This window comes from Chiloscyllium plagiosum, unplaced genomic scaffold, assembly GCF_037043375.1.
Source record: "Chiloscyllium plagiosum isolate Xiang-an unplaced genomic scaffold, Cpla_swu_hap1 HiC_scaffold_1, whole genome shotgun sequence".
Taxonomy (NCBI): domain Eukaryota; kingdom Metazoa; phylum Chordata; class Chondrichthyes; order Orectolobiformes; family Hemiscylliidae; genus Chiloscyllium; species Chiloscyllium plagiosum.
The window spans coordinates 62,444,114-62,469,994 of NW_028270139.1; the positions used below are offsets into that span (position 1 = coordinate 62,444,114).

General features: G+C 40.6%; 1 protein-coding gene and 1 long non-coding RNA gene across 6 annotated transcripts in view; one reads left to right on the forward strand and one right to left on the reverse strand.

Annotated features, from left to right (window-relative positions):
• Positions 1-25,881, reverse strand: part of arap2 (ArfGAP with RhoGAP domain, ankyrin repeat and PH domain 2) — a 311,926-nt gene that overhangs the window by 211,877 nt on the left and 74,168 nt on the right. For 2 of the 5 annotated variants that reach the window (XM_087987064.1, XM_043693415.2), the window contains exons 4-6: positions 22,534-22,607; positions 18,319-18,416; positions 9,523-9,876 (exon numbers count right to left, since the gene is read on the reverse strand). In XM_087987064.1, the coding sequence (XP_087843190.1) occupies positions 9,523-9,876; positions 18,319-18,416; positions 22,534-22,607 (526 nt within the window). The remainder of the gene's footprint in view (positions 1-9,522; positions 9,877-18,318; positions 18,417-22,533; positions 22,608-25,881) is intronic. The other 3 variants (XM_087987070.1, XM_087987078.1, XM_087987073.1) reach the window with 3 other exon arrangements.
• LOC148152129 (uncharacterized) overlaps positions 1-25,881 on the forward strand; it is a 170,644-nt gene that overhangs the window by 104,068 nt on the left and 40,695 nt on the right. The gene's annotated exons all lie outside the window — the stretch shown is intronic.

Here is a 25,881-nt window from a genome sequence, read left to right on the forward strand (position 1 = left end):
TTACAGACTTGTTTTAATTGAGCATTTTGTTAAAAAATACACGTAATAGGAATATACACACTCAAACCCACAGTGACCCAAAGGTGTGTATGATATTCATTCTGATTTCCTTACTGATATTATGACACGGGGTAAGCCCTCCAGCTTAATTTAAACCAGCAACACAGAAAAGGTTTATCCCGTGCAGTAATCTGTGAAAATTCGAAAGGCCAAGAACTAGTTAAAGTAAAAATTAAAGTTGAAACTTTATTGCTGGAACAGCACAGCAGGTCAGGCAGCATCCAGGGAACAGGAGATTCGACGTTTCGGGCACAGGCCCTTCTTCAGGAATGAGCAGAGAGTGTTCAGCAGGAGAAGATAAAAGGTAGGGAGGAGGGACTTGGAAGAGGGGCGTTGGAAATGTGATAATGTGCAGACCTCACTTTCTCCTCAAAGTAAAAATCAACAACTTTCTTTCTTAAAGTATAACAAAGAATAATTAACTAACAACTATTTACAACTCCTTTCTCTACCCTATCTTTTACATTATTTCAGTGTGTGCAGCCGCAAAGGTTACATATCAAATCATACAATATTAGAACGTCTTGTTTCGTCACATACTCCTCCATGCAACGTAATGTCCTGATAGTTTATGAAATTTTGTTCAAACTGTACTCGTATAATAGAGGTTTAGAGATTTGTCTGTTTATTGGTCAGGATACTTAGAACATTACAGCACAGTACAAGCCCTTCGGCCCTCGAATTTGTGCCGACCTGTGAAACCAATCCAAATCCCATCAAACCTACAGTATTCCAGTTTCATCCATATGTCTATCCAATGACCATTTAAATGCCCCTAAAGTTGGCGAGTCTATGACTTTTGCAGGCAGTGCGTTCCACACCCCTCCTGTTGTCTGAGTAAAGAAACTTTGCGGCTGCACACACTGAAATAATGTAGTTTCGAGACTTTTGGGAGTGAAAATCATCGAGAAGTTTCAAACTAAACCAAAATGGTTAGTTATACAAAACAAAACGTACCAGTTTATCTCGTACTAATTAAATCTCTGGCTTGGTAAAGAATCACATAAAATGTATTGTGAATCAATTGTGAATGATGTGTAGTTCCAACAGCACATAAAGTAATGAGCATTTAATGTTTATGACTTAAAAAGCTTGATGCACTTTACTTACCAGCCACAGCAAAAGATTTTAGATTTTTAAGTTATTTACACATCACTGTAGCTTTCTCTCAAAAGAAAATCATGCCAGAATCATTTAGCAACGTAAGTGTTTTAATATGCAACTGCACAAAATGCAAGTGTCAACATTTTTCACATTCTGTTTCTATTCTTGTATATTAATCATGTTAGCTACTAATATAAAATTAAAGGATGATATGAAAATTTTATGTTTCTCACAATCATTTTTTTACCATGTTGACATTGGGATATAGACCCAATTAATCAATAAATCTAGTTACACTCCTTTATGATTATTTGTCTGTGAGTCTTAACGGTGTTAATTTCAGCAAAGTCTAATACTGCCCCGCTCCAAGTTCCACACCTAAATACTTCCCGCAGGGGTCACTGGACACAGGAAACACAACTCTCAGGCACGGCGCTCAGGTGTCGTTCACCCACTCCTTCCATGTTTGTGTAAGCCACAATCCAGAGATCAATCCAGCAAAGGATTATTACTTCAAAGATTGAAAACAATGACGATGAAAAATAAAATGGTTGAGGTGGAACTGGTTGACAATAAATGGAAGCTTCAGCAACAATGCTCAATACAGCCAATAATAATAATAATCACAAGGTGCTAGTAAATAAGCAAGGTTGAACCAAAATAGTGAAGTATTCTCTGTCACTTTACCAAATCATTTTTGGCTCTGGACTTTCATTGAGCGAGATTCATGTGCCCAGGTAACAATGCCTCAGAGCCATTTTCTTCACACAATCTTCTGCTCTTCATCGCATTGATTATGCAGCTCTGCTCTTTAGTGCCTTTTCTCAGGAACCACATGACCAGAGAAGTGGAAATATTTACCATTGCAGGTACCTCGTGATGTTCACACCACTGGAGCCGTATGTAAAGGCCAGCTGCACGCCACTAGAGATGCTGCAAGCCAGGAAGTGGCCCTTACCCTGCAATGTTCAAACCTCAATATTCAACATCCTAGAGGAAATGCAAGCTCACTCCCTGCTCGTGGGCAGGACCTAGAGGTGTTGCTGGGGATCAGTCTTATCTCCAGCTGATCACCAAAGGAGACCAAGCCACCAGACAGCCAACTTAGACAAAACATCAACTTGAGGCAGTACTGTGCCCTGAATGTAACAGGGCGCCCAGCAGTATAAGAAGCTGCTCAATAATCTTCCGTACACTCTCAGGGCATGTGCCACTATCCCTCTGCTGCTACTGCATACTCACAGGGCCACCAGTCACACTAATTATGTCACAGCACACACACATCTCAACAAAGATCCTGGATGATGACTCTCAACATTGCATGCATCATGTAAACTGCTCTCACCCACCTCCTCTCCCAAACTACCAACCCTTCATGTTCTCTGCGCTTTCTATTCACTCACCACAGGAAATCTTGCCACCTCTCCCACTCCTGCATCATCACTAACAGCTCTTCTATCCACTTCCATTACAGTCAATCGCTTCAATTATCTCACTGCAGGAAAAGCTGGCCCACCCCTCAAATTCTGGTATCTCTGGAGCATCCGACTGAGCTACCTGAAATCTCAAGACAATTTCCACTGAATCTTCAGTACAGACCATGGACCAACTCTTAACTGCAACGGCACAGATCCCCTCACTCTGGTGGATCCAAGCACCTGACCGACCTGGAATAAGGCCAGCCCATAAACTGACTACGGTGTTCCCCTTGACTGACTGAAGATGCTTCACGCCACCATGGACTGCCCTGTTTTCACTTTCACACATGGCCATTTGTTTGAAACACATGTAGTGCGATTGCAGCGTAAAATCATGGCACAGTTTGCAGATCGGATGCTGAAATACATTTAAATGTGCACCCAAAGTGATGTCTGGTGCTCTTCACCATCACAAGCTGCCAGGCTCCCCTTCTGTGCAGGGAAAAAAACAATGCAAGTTTCAGAAGCATGTGACTGAGCAATGAAGACCCTGTTTACCAAGAAAGCAATATGAGCCACATAGAGTCAGTGCTGAGATCAGTATTAAGATTGTAACAGGACACAGAGCCTAGAAATCTCCAAGTAAATGTTGAACTGAGTGGGCTCTAAGAAAGTAAGATGAGAAATAAAATGTGTGCGCCGCTGTGAGTGCAAATACATCCTGTTTAGGTGTGTAAGATAAGTGTGTGTCCCCACACGTGACAAGTCACGGTGACCCTGAGCACCAAACTGAATGCTGAAGGACTGAAGTGCTCTCTCTCAGCTGATCCGCGAGTAGGTAGGCTGATGTGGTGAGACTGATGACTTACAGGGAAAAAAATTCTCAACATTGAAAGTCTTATTTTTTTTCCCCGTTCTCACAACATTTCTCACCATTAATCACGACACACCAGGGAGAGAAAACCTGTGCCCATTACTTCAGTGAGCTTGTGACAAATCTATCAAACAAGTTCTCCAAAAGGATTCTAATAACAGCTAATGTTGACTCATTGAATTATGGTAGCATTGCTGAATGTGCATTCAGACGCAAAGTCAAATCTCTCTATATGGATGATGAAATATCTTTGTTAATGATAATCAGGAATGTTGGCTGTCTCGACAAGCAATTAAGATCAATTTATCTCCAAAGCAGATAAACTGCTGACTCATCTTATTGCTGCTACTGGAACCTGGTTATATATAAAATGGCTGATGTTTTCTTAAAGGTGGTGTCATGGTGTAGAAGGAAACCATTCAGAACATCATGCCTACACTGGATCATTAAATGAGAATCATTACTTAGTGTCAAGCTCTGGCATTTCCATTCATACATCTGTACTTATTTTGATATAATTAATTATCCAATGGCCTCTTAGTGAATGCATTTGTAGTGAACAACTTAATGGACTGAATCCTTACCATATTTAGCAATCAATAGAAAGTTGTACTGATCTTTAGCACAAAATAACACCTTCAGACATTTCACTGCAGTAAATTGTAAAATTCTACTACTCTATTCAAAATGCTTACAATACCATAGCCTCAAATTTAGTGACTTCAAACTCTACTTTTGATGCATCTTAATCAGTTAAAAGCTTAGACACATGCTAACTTCATTTTATTTCAACTCATCACTTAGGTTCTCATTATCTTACACAGCCATTGACTCTGGTAATGACACTAGCTTTAAGCAAGGGGAAAAGAATCAGGCTAGAACTTTCTATTCAAAATTATAACTTCCTCTGGTTACCTCAGAGGAAGGAATCTGCAGTGGGGCAGAAATTTTACCCACACCAAGATTTCAGCCGGTCCTCTCACCCCATCACATGATCTTGGGAATGTGAGCATGTTTTAAGCAGTGACCCATTCCATGCTGACTTACTGATGGCAGTTTATTTACTCTGAAATGGCTTGCTTGTAGGGAGATTGATTCTTGGGACAACAGCAAGTCCCAACACCAATAGAATCAGGTTTTGAAATGCAAGTAAAGTGCTTTGCATCCAAGTGTTCCAGGCACTGGGAGATGAAATGATGGGAAACTCGATGTATTTTATTATCCTGCTAGTCCCTTCATGTTTCTGCAGTGAATGTTCCACTTGAGTGTCTAAAATAGCTATTTCCTACCACAAATTCCAACCTTGCCAGCATTGTCATGGCTATGTAAGTGTAGCCCTAACCTGCTCAGCTAGCTTCCCTTCTAGATTTATTTTTTAAAATTAGGTAATTTCAGTCATTTTATATGAATGATTCGGTATTTTTCCAAATCCTTTCAATTATTTTAATATTTACATAAATCTAAAGCAAAAGGCAGAGTGAATCAAGGCCAATTGCAGCATTCATAAGATATGAAATAAGGATAATTCACTCCCTGATTTGATATCATTGACTCTGGCAGCCAACTTCACATCTTGTGTCAGTCCCAGGCTCCTGCATCTGAATAATTTATATGGGATTCAAGGGTTATGAGGTACAGATGGGAAAGTGAAGTTGAGACAACAACCACATCAGCTGTGTACTGAATGGTGGAGCAGACTCAAAGGATCAAACAACCTTTTCTCTGACTCCCATGTCCCATGTTCATGAGGTTCTGCAATCAATTCCCACTCCAGGGCTTAAACACAGAAATCAAGGCTGATACTGAAATGCAGTTGTGAGTGAGGACAAAACTGCAGAAAGTGTCACCTCTCAGAGGAGACATCAGTCTGTTTTAATTGTTATAGAAGATCCTAAGACATTATATTGAAGAAAGGGGTGTTAACCTCCTCCCCCCTCCCCACACCCTGAAATCATGGTCAATATTTATTCAAGTACGTCACAAAAATAGATTACCTTATCATTATTACATTTTTTGGGTGTTTGCCAAGTACAAATTGGCAGGTGCATTTTCTACAGTCATCAGTGACAACATTTCAGAACGTACTTCATTGTCTGTAAAGTACCTAGTGGTCATGAAATGTGCGATATAAACACGGCTATTCTTTCTTCCCCAAATTTAAACTTTCCAACATCGACATTCCCCATTATAGATTACAATACTGACGATGAAAAATTTTCATTGCATCTTGCTACAAATGACAGCACCCCTTTTCTAGAAAGAGGGTGCTAGATTCCTAACAGCTGTCAATATGAAATGGCAGTGAAAACAAAAGTGGAGAACACCAAATTTAAAATGGATAATTTATTAATTGTATCTAAGAATGCAAGTTAAAATTACACAAAAGTGCAGTTTGAGCTGTTTCCCCTAATGCCAGCTCTTCTGAACTTAATACTTGACCTCTATCCCTTATCTTTCATAGGGTAGTGTTACTTCTCCCTCACTAACTGGCAGCTGAACAGTGTTATTTGAATAATCTTATAGCAAATATCCATATTTTCATAGTCGTTAATGACAGGTTTTTCAGTGTCTCAACTACTGCACCAATCTTAAAAGTTACTTTATCACAAAGCGGCTGAACATGCAATTGGAAAATCATGAGCTTGTCAAACAAACATACATATAATTATATGGAATATACAGCTCAGAAGCCAGCCAACTGTGCCAGCTTATACTCCATATAGACTCAAGACTGTGTGGCCAAATTCAGCTGATTTACATATTTGCTGATGATGTTACTGTAGTGGGTTGGATCTCAAACAATGATGAGATAGAGTACAGGAAAAAGATAGACAGATTCATGGCACGGTGTAAAGACAACAATCTCTCCCTCAATGTCAGCAAAACAAAAAGGAGCTGGTCATCCACTTCGAGTAGTAGAGTGGAGGATATGCCTCTGTCTGTATCAATGGGCTGAGGTGGAGATGGTTGGCAGCTTCAGTTTCTAGGAGTAAATATCACCAATAATCTGTCCTGGTCCATCCATGTCCATCAATACCCCTCCTTCCTTAGAAGAGTAAAGAAATTTGGCATGTCCACAAAAACATTTACCAATTGTTATAGGTGCACCATTGAAAGCATCCTATCCAGATGCATCACACCTTGGTATGACAACTGCTTTGCTGAAGACTGCAAGAAATTACAGAGCTGTGAACGTAGCCCAGTCCATCCTGATAAGCAGCCTTCCTCCCATTGATTCCGTCTATACTTCCTGCTATCTAGGGAAAGCAGCCAACATCAAAGCCCCTCCCACCCCGGTTACACTCTCTATCAGGCAAAAGATATACAAATTTGAAAACACAAATCAAAAGATTCATGAACATTTTACTTGCTGTTATCAGACTTATGACAGACCTCTCATATATTGGAGTTGATCTTTCTTTGCACCTTCCTCTGTAGCTGTAACACTATATTCTACATTCAAAGTTTGTGCGAAGATTTGTAGCTCGGGTGCTCGTTGCTGTGGTTCTGTTCGCTGAGCTGGAAGTTTTTGTTGCAAACGTTTCGTCCCCTGGCTAGGCGACATCATCAGTGCTTGGGAGCCTCCTGCGAAGTGCTTCTTTGATATTTCCTCCGGTGTTTATAGTGGTCTGACCCTGCCGCTTCCGGTTGTCAGTTTCAGCTGTCCGCTGTAGTGGTTGGTATATTGGGTCCAGGTCGATGTGTTTGTTGATGGAGTTTGTGGATGAATGCCATGCCTCTAGGAATTCCCTGGCTGTTCTCTGTCTGGCTTGGCCTATGATAGTAGTGTTGTCCCAGTCGAATTCATGTTGCTTGTTGTCTGCGTGTGTGGCTACTAAGGATAGCTGGTCGTGTCATTTCGTGGCTAGTTGATGTTCATGTATGCGGATTGTTAGCTGTCTTCCTGTTTGTCTGATATAGTGTTTTGTGCAGTCCTTGCATGGTATTTTGTACACTACATTAGTTTTGCTCATGTTGGGTCAGATATGTCGACGACACGTTTGTAATCATTAAAAACACGGAAATAGAAAAAACACACCGGATCATCAACGCCACACTCACAGGAATCCGATTCACAAGAGAAGAAGAAAAGGATAGCCAACTCCCATTCCTAGACGTGATGGTACAGAGAACACCAAACGGAGAATTCACTACAAGGGTATACAGGAAAGCCACACACACAGACCAAGTCCTGAACTATGAAAGTAACCACCCCAATACACACAAACGAAGCTGCATCAGGACACTATTCAAAAGGGCCACAACACACTGCAGTACACCAGAACTGCAAAAAGAAGAAGAGGAACACCTATACAAGGTATTCGCCAAAAACGGATACCCGCGCAACTTCATCAACAGATGCCTAAGAGAAAGACCACGGAACGAGGACATACCACAACCAAAAGGACTAGCCACACTACCATACATCAGGAGCATCTCGGAACTGACAGCCAGACTACTGCGACCCCTAGGACTCATAACGGCACACAAACCAACAGCCACGCTCAGACAACAACTCACCAGAATGAAGGACCCAATACCCAACATGGGCAAAACTAATGTAGTGTACAAAATACCATGCAAGGACTGCACAAAACACTATATAGGACAAACAGGAAGACAGCTAACAATCCGCATACATGAACATCAACTAGCCACGAAACGACACAACCAGCTATCCTTAGTAGCCACACATGCAGACAACAAGCAACATGAATTCGACTGGGACAACACTACTATCATAGGCCAAGCCAGACAGAGAACAGCCAGGGAATTCCTAGAGGCATGGCATTCATCCACAAACTCCATCAACAAACACATCGACCTGGACCCAATATACCAACCACTACAGCGGACAGCTGAAACTGACAACCGGAAGCGGCAGGGACAGACCACTATAAACACCGGAGGAAACATCAAAGAAGCGCTTCGCAGGAGGCTCCCAAGCACTGATGATGTCGCCTAGCCAGGGGACGAAACATTTGCAACAAAAACTTCCAGCACGGCGAACAGAACCACAGCATATTCTACATTCTGTTCCATTACCATAATGTACATATGTAAGGTATGATTTGTCTGGTTAGCATGCAAAACAATACTTTTCACTATATTTCGGTACAATTGACAATAATAAATCAAATCAAAATCAGCCTGGGAATATTTTACTCTTAAAACTTTTTATAGTTTCCTTTATATTCCCTACTGGATTCTTTAATGACGGTTTTGTATTCTTGTTCTAAAGTGGGAAAACACACACTGTCAAAAATCTAAATGTTCAGGACCATGCTGAGGTCACCCACAGTGAATGAAAGAAACAACCAGCCTGTGCATGGTTCCCTGATAGTCATTGTCTTAGAGATACAGTACCGTTCATTTGAATTATCTTTTCACTTTTTCCAGTTCCTCTATACCAATTGTATTAGCGACAAAATGGATATAATGTCCAATTGTGCTATAATTAATGGTCATTATCAAGTTTAAAATAAACTTTTTTTTAAATTATCTTTTTCACTGGAATTAAGCAATAGTGCTTGCTTTGTCTTTTTTATTGTCTTAAAAATAATCACAAATTTTCATGATTTACAAATTTGTACTCTCAAATATTTTAGTTCTCGGCTCCATATAAATTCTCTCTTTCCAAATAATATGTAACTTCCTTACCTCCTATCAAGATGCAAAATCTCAGTTATTTAAAACTAATTTTCAATTGATACACCCATTCTGGAAGGTTATTAACGTTACATTGTCATTTTCTGCACTTTCCCAAGAACTGACCAGCCACTCTTCCCTAATGTAGTGTCATCAGCAAATTTCGAAACTGTTTTTTGATACTAAAATCAAAACTGTAGCACAACCAACATTTTTTTTAAAAATAGCTAAAAATTACAATTTCTCATTACTGAGAAGTGCACAGAAACATGTCAAATTATCAACAATCAAAAATAGATGTTTGGCATTAATGCTGAAACAATTTTTTCCCTTCTGACATAAAACTGGAAGGAATACAAATCAATCAATTAACTTTTAAAATCAACAAGTACAGAGATGAATCATGGATGTGCCTACCCCTGCGGTGAGAGTTTATCCAGCCAACCTTCCTTTGTCTTCTTTGGCACACCATAGAAGCAAGCATATGGTGATATCGGATCATGCTCATTACGTCCTGCATCACAGATAGATTCTCCAGTGGCATTAGGGAGAAGTGAGCAATTCTCTGTTTTCACAAAACTCTGCTTAGATGGTGCTTGAAGTTTGCAATAGTCTCTAGAAACCGCCTGAACAGTTAACTTCTGCTTGCAAGTACTGTCGCTGATTGTAGAATATTCCATTTCAGGATCTTCGCCTGCTATATGGTGGTCAGAGTGTGATGATAACTGCTCCACCTTGTTATTGTCGGACAACTTTGCACCATGGTGGGTCCTGTAAATTAGTAAATACTGTGTCATTTACTTCTTGAATAAAAATGACAATATTTACATCATTATCCTTTTATAAAGTTATCTACTAATCTCCCACTAAGAAGCAGTGTCAATCTTGCCTCAGCACTCTTGCCTCTCAGGTGCCCAGCGGTGTTTTAGCACAACAATCTCAGCTAAAGCCTCTGTGCATTGCCGTGCAGCGCTGCACTGCCAGAGGTGCCATCTTCTGTTCAACTATTAAGCTTCCCCATCTGCCCTTTCAGATAAAAGTCCCATTGCCATGCAGAAAAAAAAAGTATTGGAATTGGCCATAAAAACAGATTATCTAGTCACTGTCACATTTTGTTGTGGGAGCTTGCTGTGTGCAGATGAGCTGCCACTGTTGAAGTTTTTCAAAAGTGACTGCACTTAAAAGAATTTGACAGGCTGGAATGCACCTCAGGACATTCAACAATGTAGAAGGACTACACAAATGCATGTCTCTCTCTAAATCTGGAGATGAGACAAGCGATCTACAAATGAATCAATATTCTCTTTTCAGACATTAACTCAGCCGTTGTGTACTTCCAGTAATTTGTTCTCCATTTCAAGTTGTTTTTATCCAACATTACTGAGAGTCAAAGGACTATATCACTCACTACTTTATTTCCTCATTCTATATTTTTCGCACAGCAACAGCAGTGTCCAATTAATACTGGACTCAACCTTTTTTTTCTAAAGAACATGCCTGAAATAACTGTAGCAAGTCTCTGAACCAGCAGTTAAATTGTTTTTGGACAGTATCTACCTGCATAAAACAAAATGATTTCTAAAATCAAAAAGTTATACGTAGAAATAGATGATGCAATTGTCAACAAATTTACTTCCAATATGTTTCAATCCAATCCAGGCAAATTGTCTAACATGATATCAATGACTTGATTCCAAGCAGCACTAAAATCATTAACATTTAAATTAAAAGGCAGAAGGAGGTCTTTCTAAATAACCAAGCTGTGTTAGCGTTTCTACTGTTCGCAAACAGAAGACCTAGCCATGAAAGCCTGCCAAGCTCCTTTATCTCCCATTTCTTCAAGCGCCTGCCTAACGTGTTTTGTCACTGATTGTACCGTGAATAAGAACACTTACAGTACAGATTCCTATATAAGACATAGCTACTGATTTCCAGCCTCTTTGACATCTCCTATTTGCTATCACGAACAATGACCTGGACGAAGGGCCTCAATGATAAGGAAATCAAAAGGTAAAAGGGGATAGACAAGAAGGTGGAGCTGAATTAGATCAGCGTGATCTTATTTATTGGGGAAGCAGGTTTGAAGGGCTGGATCACCTACTCAAGCTCCCAATTTATTTGTGTATGAATGGGAGGTGGGCAAACTTCAACTTAGGCTAATTGGGAAGAACAGTATGTTTTTGCGCTGCACATTTGATAAATACATATTGACAAGGAGGACTGAAATTGCATCAGTGCATGACCTTACATACACATAGCACAATAAACATGCAACATGTCAAAAACAGCACTTATACAAAAGGCTCTCCGTAACCAAAATTCCTATCTCTACCTTAAACGAAGTTTCATTTTACGAAAAGTTAGCCTACTATGGATTATGGATTCTATTCAGGAAAAAAAAGCCTTCTGAATTCCATTTGAACAGGTTCATTTACCAAGAATGAGACAGGTCAGTCGAACACCACAAGGTGCTGGAGAAACACAATTGGTCTGGCAGGATCTGTGGAGAAAGTAACAGATAAACTCCCAAAGAGTCATATTCAAACATTAATTGTTGTTTTGCTTTCCGCGGATACTGCCGGACCTGCTGAGTTTCTCCACACTTGGTTTTGTTTTAGCTATCTAGCATCTGCCTTTATTTTATTGAATAAAACAGTTATTTCCAGAAAGACTGACCAAAGACATTTAATTTAAGAAAATATATTTTGTTGGGCAACTTTTCAGTATCAATAAATAAATCAATCATTCACAGGTAAAACTTTAAAACTGCTTTTAAAATAACTGTACTATAAACAAAATAACAAGGCTAAAGTTCACTTAACACTTCTACAGATAGGAAGGAATTTTTTAAATGCTATAGTTTGTTTAATAGCAGTGGGTTCAATGCCATTTCTATTGTACAAGACGTAAAGTATTTTTCATCTTACACCGATTATACCCATCCTGTTGATGTCACACAGTCTGTGCATGGTAACAGGGAGTTCTATTCTAGTTATTAAAAGATGATGTATCTGTACTAGTTCCCTAAGTTTCTGTAATTATGCCTCACAATTAGTTACACTAATTGCTATCAGGCGTCAAACCTTCTTTATAACAACTAGAGATATGCTACACCAGTGCATCCACCACTGTGCAAATCATTCGATAGGCTCCCGACAAATGGAAAAACAAATTAGGATTGACTGCAGTAAATTCTCTCAAGCAACCGTTTATCCTGTACCATACACTGCTGGGGATGGCCAACACCATATCATGCTAGCAGTGGTCAACAGGAAAATACTACAATTACTCAAATTTCTGGGAAGTGGAGGTGGTGCTGGTGGAGGAAGCAGCAGGCTAAAGCTCCAAATAATTTTCAGGGGGCATGGAGATCAGAGTTACTGCTCTGTTCTCCTTTTCCAATCAAAAAATTTAATATTAAGAATTCTGAAAATGCCACTGAAGTTGACTCACAGCACCAATGTCACCCTTCTTCTGGGCACAGGAAGCAACCAAACAAACTAAGGGTGATCATGCAAGCTTTGCAAAGGCTTATTGTTTTCTCTACCCTATCAAAAAATATCAAATGACTAACACTGAGCCTACAAGTAGCAAGGTGCTTTCAGAAAAGCTCTCTGCTCACCAAAATCATCCTGCAACATTGAAAGTTCTGGATATTGCAGGACATTAAGGGAATATTGAAAATTAATCATGAGTGAAAAAAAGTAAACAACTGAATTCCTTTGCAAATGTGTGATGCGACCAAAGCGGTTTGTTTATACTTCTACATCAGAACAACTTATCTTCAATAAACTAGGAGTGAAATAAGGGAGGAAACCTAGTCTTAAACACACAATAAAGTATTGAGCAAACATATATTTGAAATCAGCTAGTAAAATAGCTTCCACTCCCACGTACATTTTAGTGTTTGAACAGAGATCATTGGGGCAAGGAGCAGACATTTAATCCTGCCTGCTGATAGGAACATACATGGTTACAGTCAGGGAATTCCTTACAATTCCTGATCAACAATCTCTGTGGTTAACAGCTTCCTGGTTGACATCGCAGTGGATAATTACACCTTCATCTCGTACGGTCCTGAAGTATTTTACATGTACTGCTCTTCCTAGGAAGGTCACCTTATTATTTCCTTAATTAAATAATGCTTTACTCAGGTTACTGCAAAACTAGCAAATCCAAGGCAAACAAAAAAGAAAATGCTGTTCAAACTGCACAATATCTGAATGCAGAGTCTTTGGCAGAGCCAAAAGAAACTGTAAAAATTAAACACAATCTGATTTTCCTTCCTTGAAGATGTAACTGCCCAGATGTACACTTTCAATATTTTCTCCTTCTTTCAAATACATCTTTCAGGTGTGAATGGATTGTTTAATTTGTTTGTTGATATTAGAGTCATAGAGATGTACAGCATGGAAACAGACCCTTAGGTCCAACCCGTCCATGCCAACCAGATATCCCAACCCAATCTAGTCCCACCTGCCAGCACCCAGCCCATATCCCTCCAAACCCTTCCTCTTCATATACCCATCCAAATGCCTCTTAAATGTTGCAATTGTACCAGCCTCCACCACATCCTCTGGCAGCTCATTCCATACACGTACCACCCTCCACGTGAAAAAGTTGCCCCTTAGGTCTCTTTTATATCTTTCCCCTCTCACCTTAAACCTATGCCCTCTATTTCTGGACTCCCCGACCCCACGGAAAAGACTTTGCCTATTTATCCTATCCATGCCCCTCATAATTTTGTAAACCTCTATACGATCACCCCTCAGCCTCCGACGCTCCAGGGAAAACAGCCCCAGCCTGTTCAGCCTCTCCCTGTAGCTCAGATCCTCCAACCCTAGCAACATCCTTGTAAATTTTTTCTGAACCCTTTCAAGTTTCACAACATCTTTCTGATAGGAAGGAGACTAGAATTGCATGCAATATTCCAATGTCCTGTACAGCCGCAACATGACCTCCCAATTCCTGTACTCAAAACTCTGACCAATAAAGGAAAGCATACCAAATGCCTTCTGCACTATCCTATCCACCTGCGACTCCACTTTCAAGGAGCTATGAACCTGCACTCCAAGGTCTCTTTGTTCAGCAACACTCCCTAGGACCTTACCATTAAGTGTATAAGTCCTGCTAAGATTTGCTTTCCCAAAATGCAGCACCTCGCCTTTATCTGAATTAAACTCCATCTGCCACTTCTCAGCCCATTGGCCCAACTGGTCCAGATCCTGTCGTAATCTGAGGTAACCCTCTTCTCTGTCCACTACACCTCCAATTTTGGTGTCATCTGCAAACTTACTAACTGTACCTCTTTTGCTTGAATACAAATCATTTATGTAAATGACAAAATGTAGAGGGCCCAGCACTGATCCTTGTGGCATTCCACTGGTCACCGGCCTCCAGTCTGAAAAACAACCCTCCACCACCAGCCTCTGTCTTCTACCTTTGAGCCAGTTCTGTATCCAAATGGCTAGTTCTCCCTGTTTTCCATGAGATCTAACCTTGCTAATCAGTCTCCCCTGGGGAACCTTGTCGAACAGTTTACTGAAGTCCATATAGATCACATTTACTGCTCTGGCTCATCAATCTTCTTTGTTACTTCTTCAAAAAACTCAATCAAGTTTGTGAGACATGATTTCCCACGCACATAACCATACTGACTATCTCAAATCAGTCCTTGCCTTTCCAAATACATGTACGTCCTGTCCCTCAGGATTCCCTCCAACAACTTGCCCACCACCGAGGTCAGGCTCACTGGCTTCCTGGCTTGTCTTTACCGCCCTTCTTAAACAGTGGCACCACGTTTGCCAACCTCCAGTCTTCCATCATCTCACCTGTGACTATCGATGATACAAATATCTCAGCAAGAGGCCCAGCAATCACTTCTATAGCTTCCCACAGAGTTCTCGGAAACACCTGATCAGGTCCTGGGGATTTATCCACCTTTAACCATTTCAAGGCATCCAGCACTTCCTCCTCTGTAATCTGGACATCTTGCAAGATGTCACCATCAATTTCCCTACAGTCTATATCTTGCATATCCTTTTCCACAGTAAATACTGATGCAAAATATTCATTTAGTATCTCCCCTATTTTCTGTGGCTCCACACAAAGGCCACCTTGCTGATCTTTGAGGGGCCCTATTCTCTTCCTAGTTACCCTTTTGTCTTTAATATATTTGTAAAAACCGTTTGGATTCTCCTTAATTCTATTTGCCAAAGCTATCTCATGTCCCCATTTTGCCCTCCTGATTTCCGTCTTAAGTATACTCCTACTTTCTTTATACTCTTCTAAAGATTCACTCGATCTATCCTGTCTATACCTGACATATGCTTCCTTCTTTTTCTTAACCAAACCCTCAATTTCTTTCGTCATCCAGCATTCCCTATACCTACCAGCCTTTCCTTTCACCCTGACAGGAATATACTTTCTCTGGATTCTTGTTATCTCATTTTCCAGCCATCCCTTTACCTGCAAAAATCTGCCTCCCATCAGCTTTCGAAAATTCTTGCCTAATACCGTCAAAATTGGCTTTTCTTCAATTTAGAACTTCAACTTTAAGATCTAGTCTATCCTTTTCCATCACTATTTTAAAACGAATAGAATTATGGTCGCTGGCCCCAAAGTACTCCCCCACTGACACCTCAGTCACCTGCCCTGCCTTATTTCCCAAGAATAGGTCAAGTTTTGCACCTTCCCTAGTAGGTACATCCACATACTGAATCAGAAAATTGTCTTGTACGCACTTAACAAATTCCTCTCCATTTAAACCCTTAACACTATGGCAGTCCCAGTCGATGTTTGGAAAGTTAAAATCCCCTACCATAACTACTCTATTACTCTTACAGATAGCTGAGATCTCCTTACACGTTTACTTCTCAATTTCCCTCTGACTATTGGGGGGTCTATAATACAATCCCAATAAGGTGATCATCCCTTTCTCATTTCTCAGTTCCACCCAAATAACTTCCCTGGATATATTTGCGGGAATATCCTCCCTTCAGCACAGCTGTAATGCTATCCCTTATCAAAAATGCCACTCCCCCTCCTCTCTTACCTCCCTTTCTATCCTTCCTGTAGCATTTGTAACCTGGAACATTAAGCTGCCAGCCCTGCCCATCCCTGAGCCATGTTTCCGTAATTGCTATGATATCCCAGTCCCATGTTCCTAACCATGCCCTGAGTTCACCTGCCTTCCCCGTTAGGCCCCTTGCATTGAAATAAATGCAGTCCAATTTATTAGTCCTACCTTGTCCCTACCTGCCCTGACTGTTTGACTCACTTCTGTTCTCAGCTGCACCCGTCTCAGATCGATCTCTTTCCTCACTATCCCCCTGGGTCCCACCCCCCACCTTACTAGTTTAAATCCTCCCAACCAGTTCTAGCAAATTTCCCTGCCAGTATATTAGTCCCCTTCTAATTTAGGTGCAATCCGTCCTTCTTGTACAGGTCACTTCTACCCCAAAAGAGATTCCAATGATCCAAAAATGTGAATCCTTCTTCCATACACCAGCTCCTCAGCCATGCATTCATCTGCTCTACCCTCCTATGCCTGCCCTCACTAGCTCGTAGCACTGGGAGTAATCCAAATATTATTACCCTTGAAGACCTCCTTTTTAAATTTCTGTCTAAGTCTCTGTAATCTCCCTTCAGAGTCTCAATCTTTTCCCTTCCAATGTCATTGGTTCCAATGTGGACAATGACTTCTTGCTCGCCCCTCTCCCCCGTGAGTACATTCTGCACCCTCTCTGAGACATCCTTGATCCTGGCACCAGGGAAACAACACACCATTCTGCTTTTTCTCTGCTGGCCACAGAAACGTCTGTCTGTACCTCGGAGTACAGAATCCCCTAACATAATCGATCTCTTGGAAACCGACGTACCCCTCGTTGCATTAGAGCCAGTCTCAATACCAGAAACTTGGCTGTTCATGCTACGTTCCCCTGAGAATCCATCACCCCCTACATTTTCCAAAACAGCATACCTGTTTGAAATGGGTATAACCACAAAAGACTCCTGCACTAGCTGCCTACCTCTCTTACCCTTCCTGGAGTTAACCCATCTTTGTGACTGTATCTGAGACTTTCCCCCCTTCCTATAACTGCCATCCATCACATACTGTAGCTGTTGCAAATTCCTCATCGCTTCTACCTTTCTCTCCAACCGATCCACTCGGTCTGATAAGATTCGCATCCAACAGCATTTATGGCAGATATAATTTGCAGTAACCCTTAAACTCTCCTTAAACTCCCACATTTGACAAGAAGTACATTTCACTGCAAAGGCCATTTTTGCTCCTTCACAATCTACAGACCCAGAAAATAACACCGTCTTATTCCTCTACAAATATAAGTTATGGCTTATATTTTAAGTTTAATCAAGAGTCTTCTCTCCAAAAACATATAAATCAAGAAAGAATCCACTATACTCACTACTGCAGCATTTCTCTTGGACAGACTTAAAACTACAATGAACTTATCTGATTCTGTGCTGTGAACTTCGCCCAACAGTTCCTCCAAGATTAGTTGTGAATTTCATTGTTTGTCAATTTTCCCAGATGCACTCCGATGTCCAGCGATACACAAATTCAAACAGCAAAGGCAGTAACTCTGCAGGTTCTCTCTCTCTCTGTCTCTCTCTCTCTCTTTCCTGCACTGTCATCACCATGTGCTTCCTTTGTCTGCTCTTCTCCCTTTTAAAACTGCTGTCGTTTTGACTATTTTTTTCCAAAGTTCCAAAACAATGCAACAGCATATAAAACAGTAATTGTGGCTCCTAGAATTCGAGGAAAACACCTCCAACACCTAAAATACCTCAAAAAAAAGAGCAGCTCTTACAGCCAGAAATTTTTCCCGTCCTCCATCTTGGATTACCCAGAATCTGATATTGTAGAGTCATATTCAATAAAAATGTAACCGCTGTGTAATTTAACAAATTGGGTTTAGAATTTGCTCAGTCTTAGATATATATTGAGATCAAATATATGCAAGATTTACGGTCACATAATAACAACCATGAATCCAACTTTGAATATTTCTTAAAATTGAGAAGATCGGAAGTGTTAACATTAAAATAGCAAACATAAACGGATAAGTATAGGGAGCAAACATGATAATATAAAAGGTTATTTGTAGAAAATTATTTAAATCATTAAACTTTAAATCATTAAACATTCTTTACAAAAGAAAAGTGCTAAATTGTGTGAATTGTTAATACCTTAATTCATTGTTTGTCTCTTGGTCACTAATTTCTCTTGTTGATGTTTCAATACCATGCAGAAGATGTCTGTTTAAAATCTCCTGAGAAAGAATTTTCTTTTTAAAAAAAATCCAAACAATTACAGAAATTACATATTTTAGCAATTGAAAGAATAATTAAGCATGAATTTTAAAACATTAACTAATAAATATTTGCAGAAACAGTTAATTGGTCAAACATGTCTATGCCAGAGTATTTCTCTACTAAATATTTTGGCTTTTCTTGCCCCAATTTCAGGTCCCCTTCTGCTACCATCAGTTCAATCCATAAAGTACAGATCATCAGGTCTGTCTTCTTTGTAAGTCTATGATGTAATCACAACAAACCTCAGATATAAGCTGATCATTACAAAAGTAGGTATTGTATGTTGTGGTTCTGTTCGCCGAGCTGGGAATTTGCATTGCGAACATTTTGTCCCCTGTCTAGGTGACATCCTCAGTGCTTGGGAGCCTCCTGTGAAGCGCTTCTGTGATGTTTCCTCCGGCATTTATAGTGGTTTGTCTCTGCCACTTCCGGTTCTCAGTTCCAGCTGTCTGTTGCCGGTATATTGGGTCCAGGTCGATGTGTTGGTTGATAGAATCTGTGGATGAGTGCCATGCTTCTAGAAATTCCCTGGCTGTTCTTTGTTTGGCTTGTCCTATAATAGTAGTGTTGTCCCAGTCAAATTCACGTTTCTTGTCATCTGCGTGTGTGGCTACTAAGGATAGCTGTTCGTGTCGTTTCATGGCTAGTTGGTGTTCATGGATACCGATCGTTAGCTGTCTTCCTGTTTGTCCTGTGTAGTGTTTTGTGCAGTCCTTGCATGGGATTTTGTACACTACGTTGGCTTTGCTCATGCTGGGTATCAGGTCCTTTGTCCTGGTGAGTTGTTGTCCGAGAGTGGCTGTTGGTTTGTGTGCTGTTATGAGTCCCAGTGGTCGTAGTAGTCTGGCTGTCAGTTCAGAAATGTTCTTGATGTATGGTAACGTGGCTAGTCCTTTGGGTTGTGGAATGTCCTTTATCTCAAGAGGGTTGGAATATAAAAGCACCATTGTGCCACTGAGACTTTATAAAGCTCTGGTTAGGCCCCATTTGGAGTACTGTGTCCAGTTTTGGTCCCCACACCTCAGGAAGGACATATTGGCACTGGAGCGTGTCCAGCGGAGATTCACACGGATGATCCCTGGAATGGTAGGTCTAACATACGAGGAACGGCTGAGAATCCAGGATTGTATTCATTGGAGTTTAGAAGATTAAGGGGAGATCTAATAGAAACTTACAATATAATACATGGCTTGGAAAGGGTGGAAGCTAGGAAATTGTTTCCGTTAGGCGAGGAGACTAGGACCCGTGGACACAGCCTTAGAATTAGAGGGGGTAAATTCAGAACAGAAATGCGGAGACATTTCTTCAGGTAGAGAGTGGTGGGCCTGTGGAATTCATTGCCGCAGTGTGCAGTGGAGGCCGGGATGCTAAATGTCTTCAAGGCAGAGATTGATAAATTCTTGATGTCACAAGGAATTAAGGGCTACGGGGAGAATGCGGGTAAGTGGAGTTGAAATGCCCATCAGCCATGATTGAATGGCGGAGTGGACTCGATGGGCCGAATGGCCTTACTTCCACTCCAATGTCTTATGTCCTCATTCCATTGTCTTTCCCTTAGGCATCTGTTGATGAAATTGCAATTTCATCAACAGATGCCTAAGGGAAAGACAACGGAATGAGGACATGCCACAACCCAAAGGACTAGCCACATTACCATACATCAAGAACATTTCTGAACTGACAGCCAGAATACTACGACCACTAGGACTCATAACAGCACACAAACCAACAGCCACTCTCAGACAACAACTCACCAGGACAAAGGACCTGATACCCAGCATGAGCAAAACCAACGTAGTGTACAAAATCCCATGCAAGGACTGCACAAAACACTACACAGGACAAACAGGAAGACAGCTAACGATCCGTATCCATGAGCGCCAACTAGCCATGAAACGACACGACCAGCTATCCATAGTAGACACACACGCAGATGACAAGAAACGTGAATTTGACTGGGACAACACTACTATTATAGGACAAGCCAAACAAAGAACAGCCAGGGAATTTCTAGAAGCATGGCACTCATTCACAGATTCTATCAACCAACACATCGACCTGGACCCAATATACCGGCCACAGACAGCTGGAACTGAGAACCGGAAGTGGCAGAGACAAACCACTGTAAATGCTGGAGGAAGCATCACAGAAGCGCTTCACAGGAGGCTCCCAAGCACTGAGGATGTCACCTAGACAGGGGACGAAACGTCTGCAACACAAATTCCCAGCTCGGCGAACAGAACCACAACAATGAGCCCCCGAGCTACGAATCTTCTCACAAACATAGGTATTGTATGGAGGGTGGTAATAGTTTATGTAGTTAACTCAAAGAAAATGAATCTATGATGTGAGGAAACATATTACATTTCTCATTTTATAAAGTTCCAAAATTGCATAATTGCTAAAAGACTGACTGAACTAAGTGTGTTAAATTTTAACTCCTGTTTTATGTATTCACTTGCAATGAAATAAACTGCATAATGAGTTGTATCGGGCCTTGTCTTGAAAGGTTTCCTGATCTGCCTTTAAAACTATTGCAGAGGCACACATGAAGGCACAATAAATTGTAGGAATGTCCAGTTTAGATCACACAGTATTATTGCAACCCAGTCACACCACTGCACAGTTAGACATTGGACAATGTAAATACATTCCAACAGAAGATTCTACAATCTTAAAAGACATTTGGATAAGTTCATGAATAGGAAAGGGTTGGAGGGACATAGTCCAGTAGCAGCCGGTGGTACTAATTTAGTTTGGTATTATGCTCAACACAGACCAGTTGGACCGAAGGGTCTGTTTCCAAGCTGTATGTCTATTTGACTACTTATTGGAGGGACTAGCACCTCTGTACTCAAGTAAACTTTTAAGGCAGATCTACTATTTTCGCAATCTAGCAGTCATCAATTCTACTATACATATGAAATAATGTATTCTTACTGCAGCAGAATAACTTATAACTGAGTGCTTTCCAAGTTGTGATGGTAATTCCATTATTCATTTGTATAACTTCTTGGTTTGACAATGCTAAGGATGATTTACAACGTTCCGTGCAAATACCACATAGGTCACCGAATAGATTCTTCACAAGTCTGAGGCCTACTGGATGGATTCTGTAGATTAGATTACTTACAGTGTGGAAACAGGCCCTTCGGCCCAACAAGTCCACACCAACCCGCCGAAGCGCACACACCCAGACCCATTCCCCTACATTTACCCCTGCACCTAACACTACAGGCAATTTAGCGTGGCCAATTCACCTAACCTGCACATTTTTGGAGTGTTGGAGGAAACCGGAGCACCCGGAGAAAACCCACGCAGACACGGGGAGAATGTGCAAACTCCACACAGTCGGTCGCCTGAGGCGGGAATTGAACCCGGGTCTCTGGCGCTGTGAGGCAGCAGTGCTAACCACTGTGCCGCCGTGCCGCCCACACCATCTTTAAATTAAATTGCCAAAACAATGCCAACAAACTTACTGACTGCCAGTGACTCTGGTCCCCTAGCCAATAAATGTTAATGCAGGCTTTGTTTTTATAGTTGACAATGAAGTCAGCCAGTAAAATAGCTTCTACTCCCACGTACATTTGATTGATTGATCAGAGATCACTGGGCAAGGCGCAGACATTTAATCCTGCCTACTTGTAGGAACATGCTGGTTACAGTCGGGGAACTCTTGACAATTGAATTTTGACAAATTCAAGACTTGACCAAATTAAATAAAAAAACCTGGTCAACAAAGTCCCTGGATAGTTTAAATTAAGCCGTGGTGATCAGAGATAATGCGTAATGTATTATCAAAAGCACTTCCATCAATTTAAAGACATTTAAAGGATTGAGTTTGAGTAACCAATTCCCTAATAATTTATGTGACAAAGGTACCAAAGCTTATTCTCCTGGCTTGCTTTACTTTCGAAGTACAATCATACTGATCATCTAATGAAAAATATATCAACTTTAAATTAAAGTTTAACAGCCTCCCCACATAGAACGCGCCGTTGTGCAGGAACTTTAACAAGATGACACATGTAGGAGTCATTCAGTTACTCACATTTTAAATACATTTTTGTTTTACTGGTTTAAACTCACCTGATCATCTTCCGGACTATGGTATAGGTACATTTCCCCATATGGGGTGATAGGAGATGGTTTATTTTCATCTGCTGTTCAGAAGAGGGAAGAATGAAATATTTATGATTAATTAACCCTCGATACTTAAAGTCATAACTTGAGTAATAACCTCTACATTGAAAAATCAATAGTAATTATTGAAGTTACGATTTGAAAATAATGATAATGACGGTAAAACCAATATGGGAAAAGCAGTTAATAAAAGCAGAGAATAAGGAGGAAACAATGTAGTGGGAACATACTTTTAAATCTGTAAACAAAATTCAAGTCGTTTAAGAAATTCGCCTAGATTCTGGATATTAACACATCAACTCTATACTTGCACCTGTAAAATATATTAACATATTGAAGTTTGAGATTTGTTTTAAAGCTGTTCGGACATTAAATAGGACCAGTTCACATTCATACTGTCATGACAACCAAAAATCTGCACTTAAAGCATTTTGGCGTCGACTAGCAGCAGAAATGGCAATTCATTAATCAAATGTCGAAAAACACATTGACAATTGTCGAGAGATGCAGGGAAGTTGCAGTCTCAGCTACATCGTCTGCATCCTAAATAAGCTAAAAAGCACCACGTACACCACTATGTTGATGAAAACAGACAAGGGAAACATCAGTGAAAGGAATTTATACTGGAAATGAATGCATGAAAGATAAATTAAAAATTACTCTAGTGATTTGCAGTTGATTTAAAACTGATGGTCCAAAAACTTAATTGGTGTAGGAGACACCATGTAAACAAAGGACCCAATTCAAGAATATGAATTCTGAAGTTCAAATGTTATGCACAAAGGTATTCAGTACGATCATTTCTTGAACAGTTAATACACAATAGTATACATACAGTGTCTCAACAGAATCACAAATACAGAGTAAATTAGCCAAGCTCTCTCTTCCTATTTTTGCTGATTCATGGTCAGGTGTAGTTTCACTGAGTGCCTCTCTGTCTCCAGTACCTGAACTGGTTCACAAGAGACTAAGTGGTAGGCATTGATTGGTCAATCATATTAATATTACAATTAGGATTATTCTGCTTTCAAAAGACTTATACAAGCCTGCAGAGAATCACTGAATAATGCTCAGAATTGAGAATACTCGCATTCCCTAGATCTGGGAACTGAGGTCACCCCACTATCACCCTTCACATTTCATCCTCTGTTTTCGTTAGTGTTGGCTACTGGATTCAAAATGTCAAAATCAAGCAAATTAAATTCAATATGACTCTGACTCTATAAAAGGAAATACAGCAGTGGATGCTGGGTGCATATATCTGATGGACAGACAGACCAAATTTCAATAAAAGTTGTGAGCAAGTGGAAACTGTAACCTGAGAATAATGCATGCTACTCCCCACCAGTAAAACAGCCAAGACTTTTCATAATATTTTCACTTCTCAAGGTTGCAGTCTTGAGATGCAAAACTGCATGCAAGACAAAATTCTTTCACAACATGTCATTCTTTTCAGCAATATTCAAGTTCTGGCTTATCCTGCGATTATCTGGATGTTAGGCAAGATGGATGTTCAAGACAGAGATGTTGGCCAGGGAACACAGTGTATTCCATTTCAACACAGCACCCTGTTCCCTGGTCAACTTCTGTCTCAGGCTTGCTGCAGTGCTCCAGCAAAGCTCAGCTGGAAGAACAGCATCCCATTTTCTGTTTGGGAACCCTGCAACTTTCGGGATTCAATATTGAGTTCAATAATTTGAGCCTGAGCACCTTTTTCTATATCCTTACCCCAACAGTGCCCCCCCCTCCCCCCCACCCCCCAACACCAGGCCTCGCCAAGACATGGGCTGTTACCATACACAACCTATTGTCATTTACTAATGGTCCTCATTAGCAGCTATTGATTCTCCCAGACTGACCATCACCCATTCCTTTGTTTGTCCAAGTGCTGACCTTTCTCTCTCTGGGCTCCATCTCCACATATTGTTTACTGCATGATCCCCACACTGCCCATTAGTCCAGCTGAGGCTAAACCAGTGTGTCCTCGAAGTTTAACTTAGCCCCCTTGCTCCTGTACTCTATGCCACTATAAATAAAGCCCAGCATATTATGCATTTTATTAACCATGCTCTCAACTTGCCCTGCCACTTTTAAAGACATATGGATGTCTGAACCCAGCTCTGTCTGCTTCTGTACACTCTTTAGAATTGTACACTGTGTGTTATATTGTCTCTCATTGTTCTTCTGACCAACATGAGTCACTTCACATTTCTCTGTATTGAATTTCATCTGCAACGTGTCCACCCAATCCACCTCTATGTTCTTTTGAAGCTTCCACTGTGTCTCACTAGGATGATTTTTTTTAGATTATTTACAGTGTGGAAACAGGCCCTTTGGCCCAACAAGTCCATACCGACCCGTCGAAGCGCAACCCACCCATACCCCTACATTTACCCCTTCACCTAACACTACGGGCAATTTAGCATGGCCAATTCACCTGACCTGCACATCTTTGGACTGTGGGAGGAAATCGGAGCACCCAGAGGAAACCCACGCAGATACGGGGAGAATGTGCAAACTTCACACACAGTCGCCTGAGGCGGGAAATGAACCCAGGTCTCTGGCGCTGTGAGGCAGCAATGCTAACCACTGTGCCACCGTGCCGCCCATGATGTGCCCATTATAGCAACTATTGTACTGTCTAAAAATGCCAGTACACTAAGATGGTTCAAATGTTATGTTAACTGGTTAGAAACTTCAAGCATAAATCATTCAAAACAGAAATTTGCAGCTTGTGTTGTGCTGATTACATGAAGGCCATTGGAAAGATAGGAATTGATGTCTTTAAAAAAAAAGAATCATTACTAACAGTTAAGAATTCACCACGTCTAAACACAGGTCTGCTGAGACTGAACTCATTACAGACAGCAACCTTGAGAAGTGAACATATTATGAAAAACAGATTGATGAAGGGAATATAATGTATAATGGAGTATAATGTACACTAATTTTAAAACCTTCAAAACACTAAGGCATGTACTTCTCAAACAGATGTTGACACAAAGGTCCATCAAGCTAGGTTTTACTGTACTAGTATCTTGGCCTGTAAATTCAACTATTAGATTGCATGAAATTAGCTATCTCCAAAGCACAACTTTGAACCTGATTTTCTTTTTAATGGATTTCATCAAAAGCCTGGGATTATACCACACTTAGACTAAACTGATTTATAAAAACTAGCATGAGTAAAACATATCATCCATTCTGACTCAGAATGGCTGTTCCTGAGGATAGACTAAAATGATTTTGCCACTAAGAGATTATTTAAAAAAATAGAAAATACGAATGAAAGTA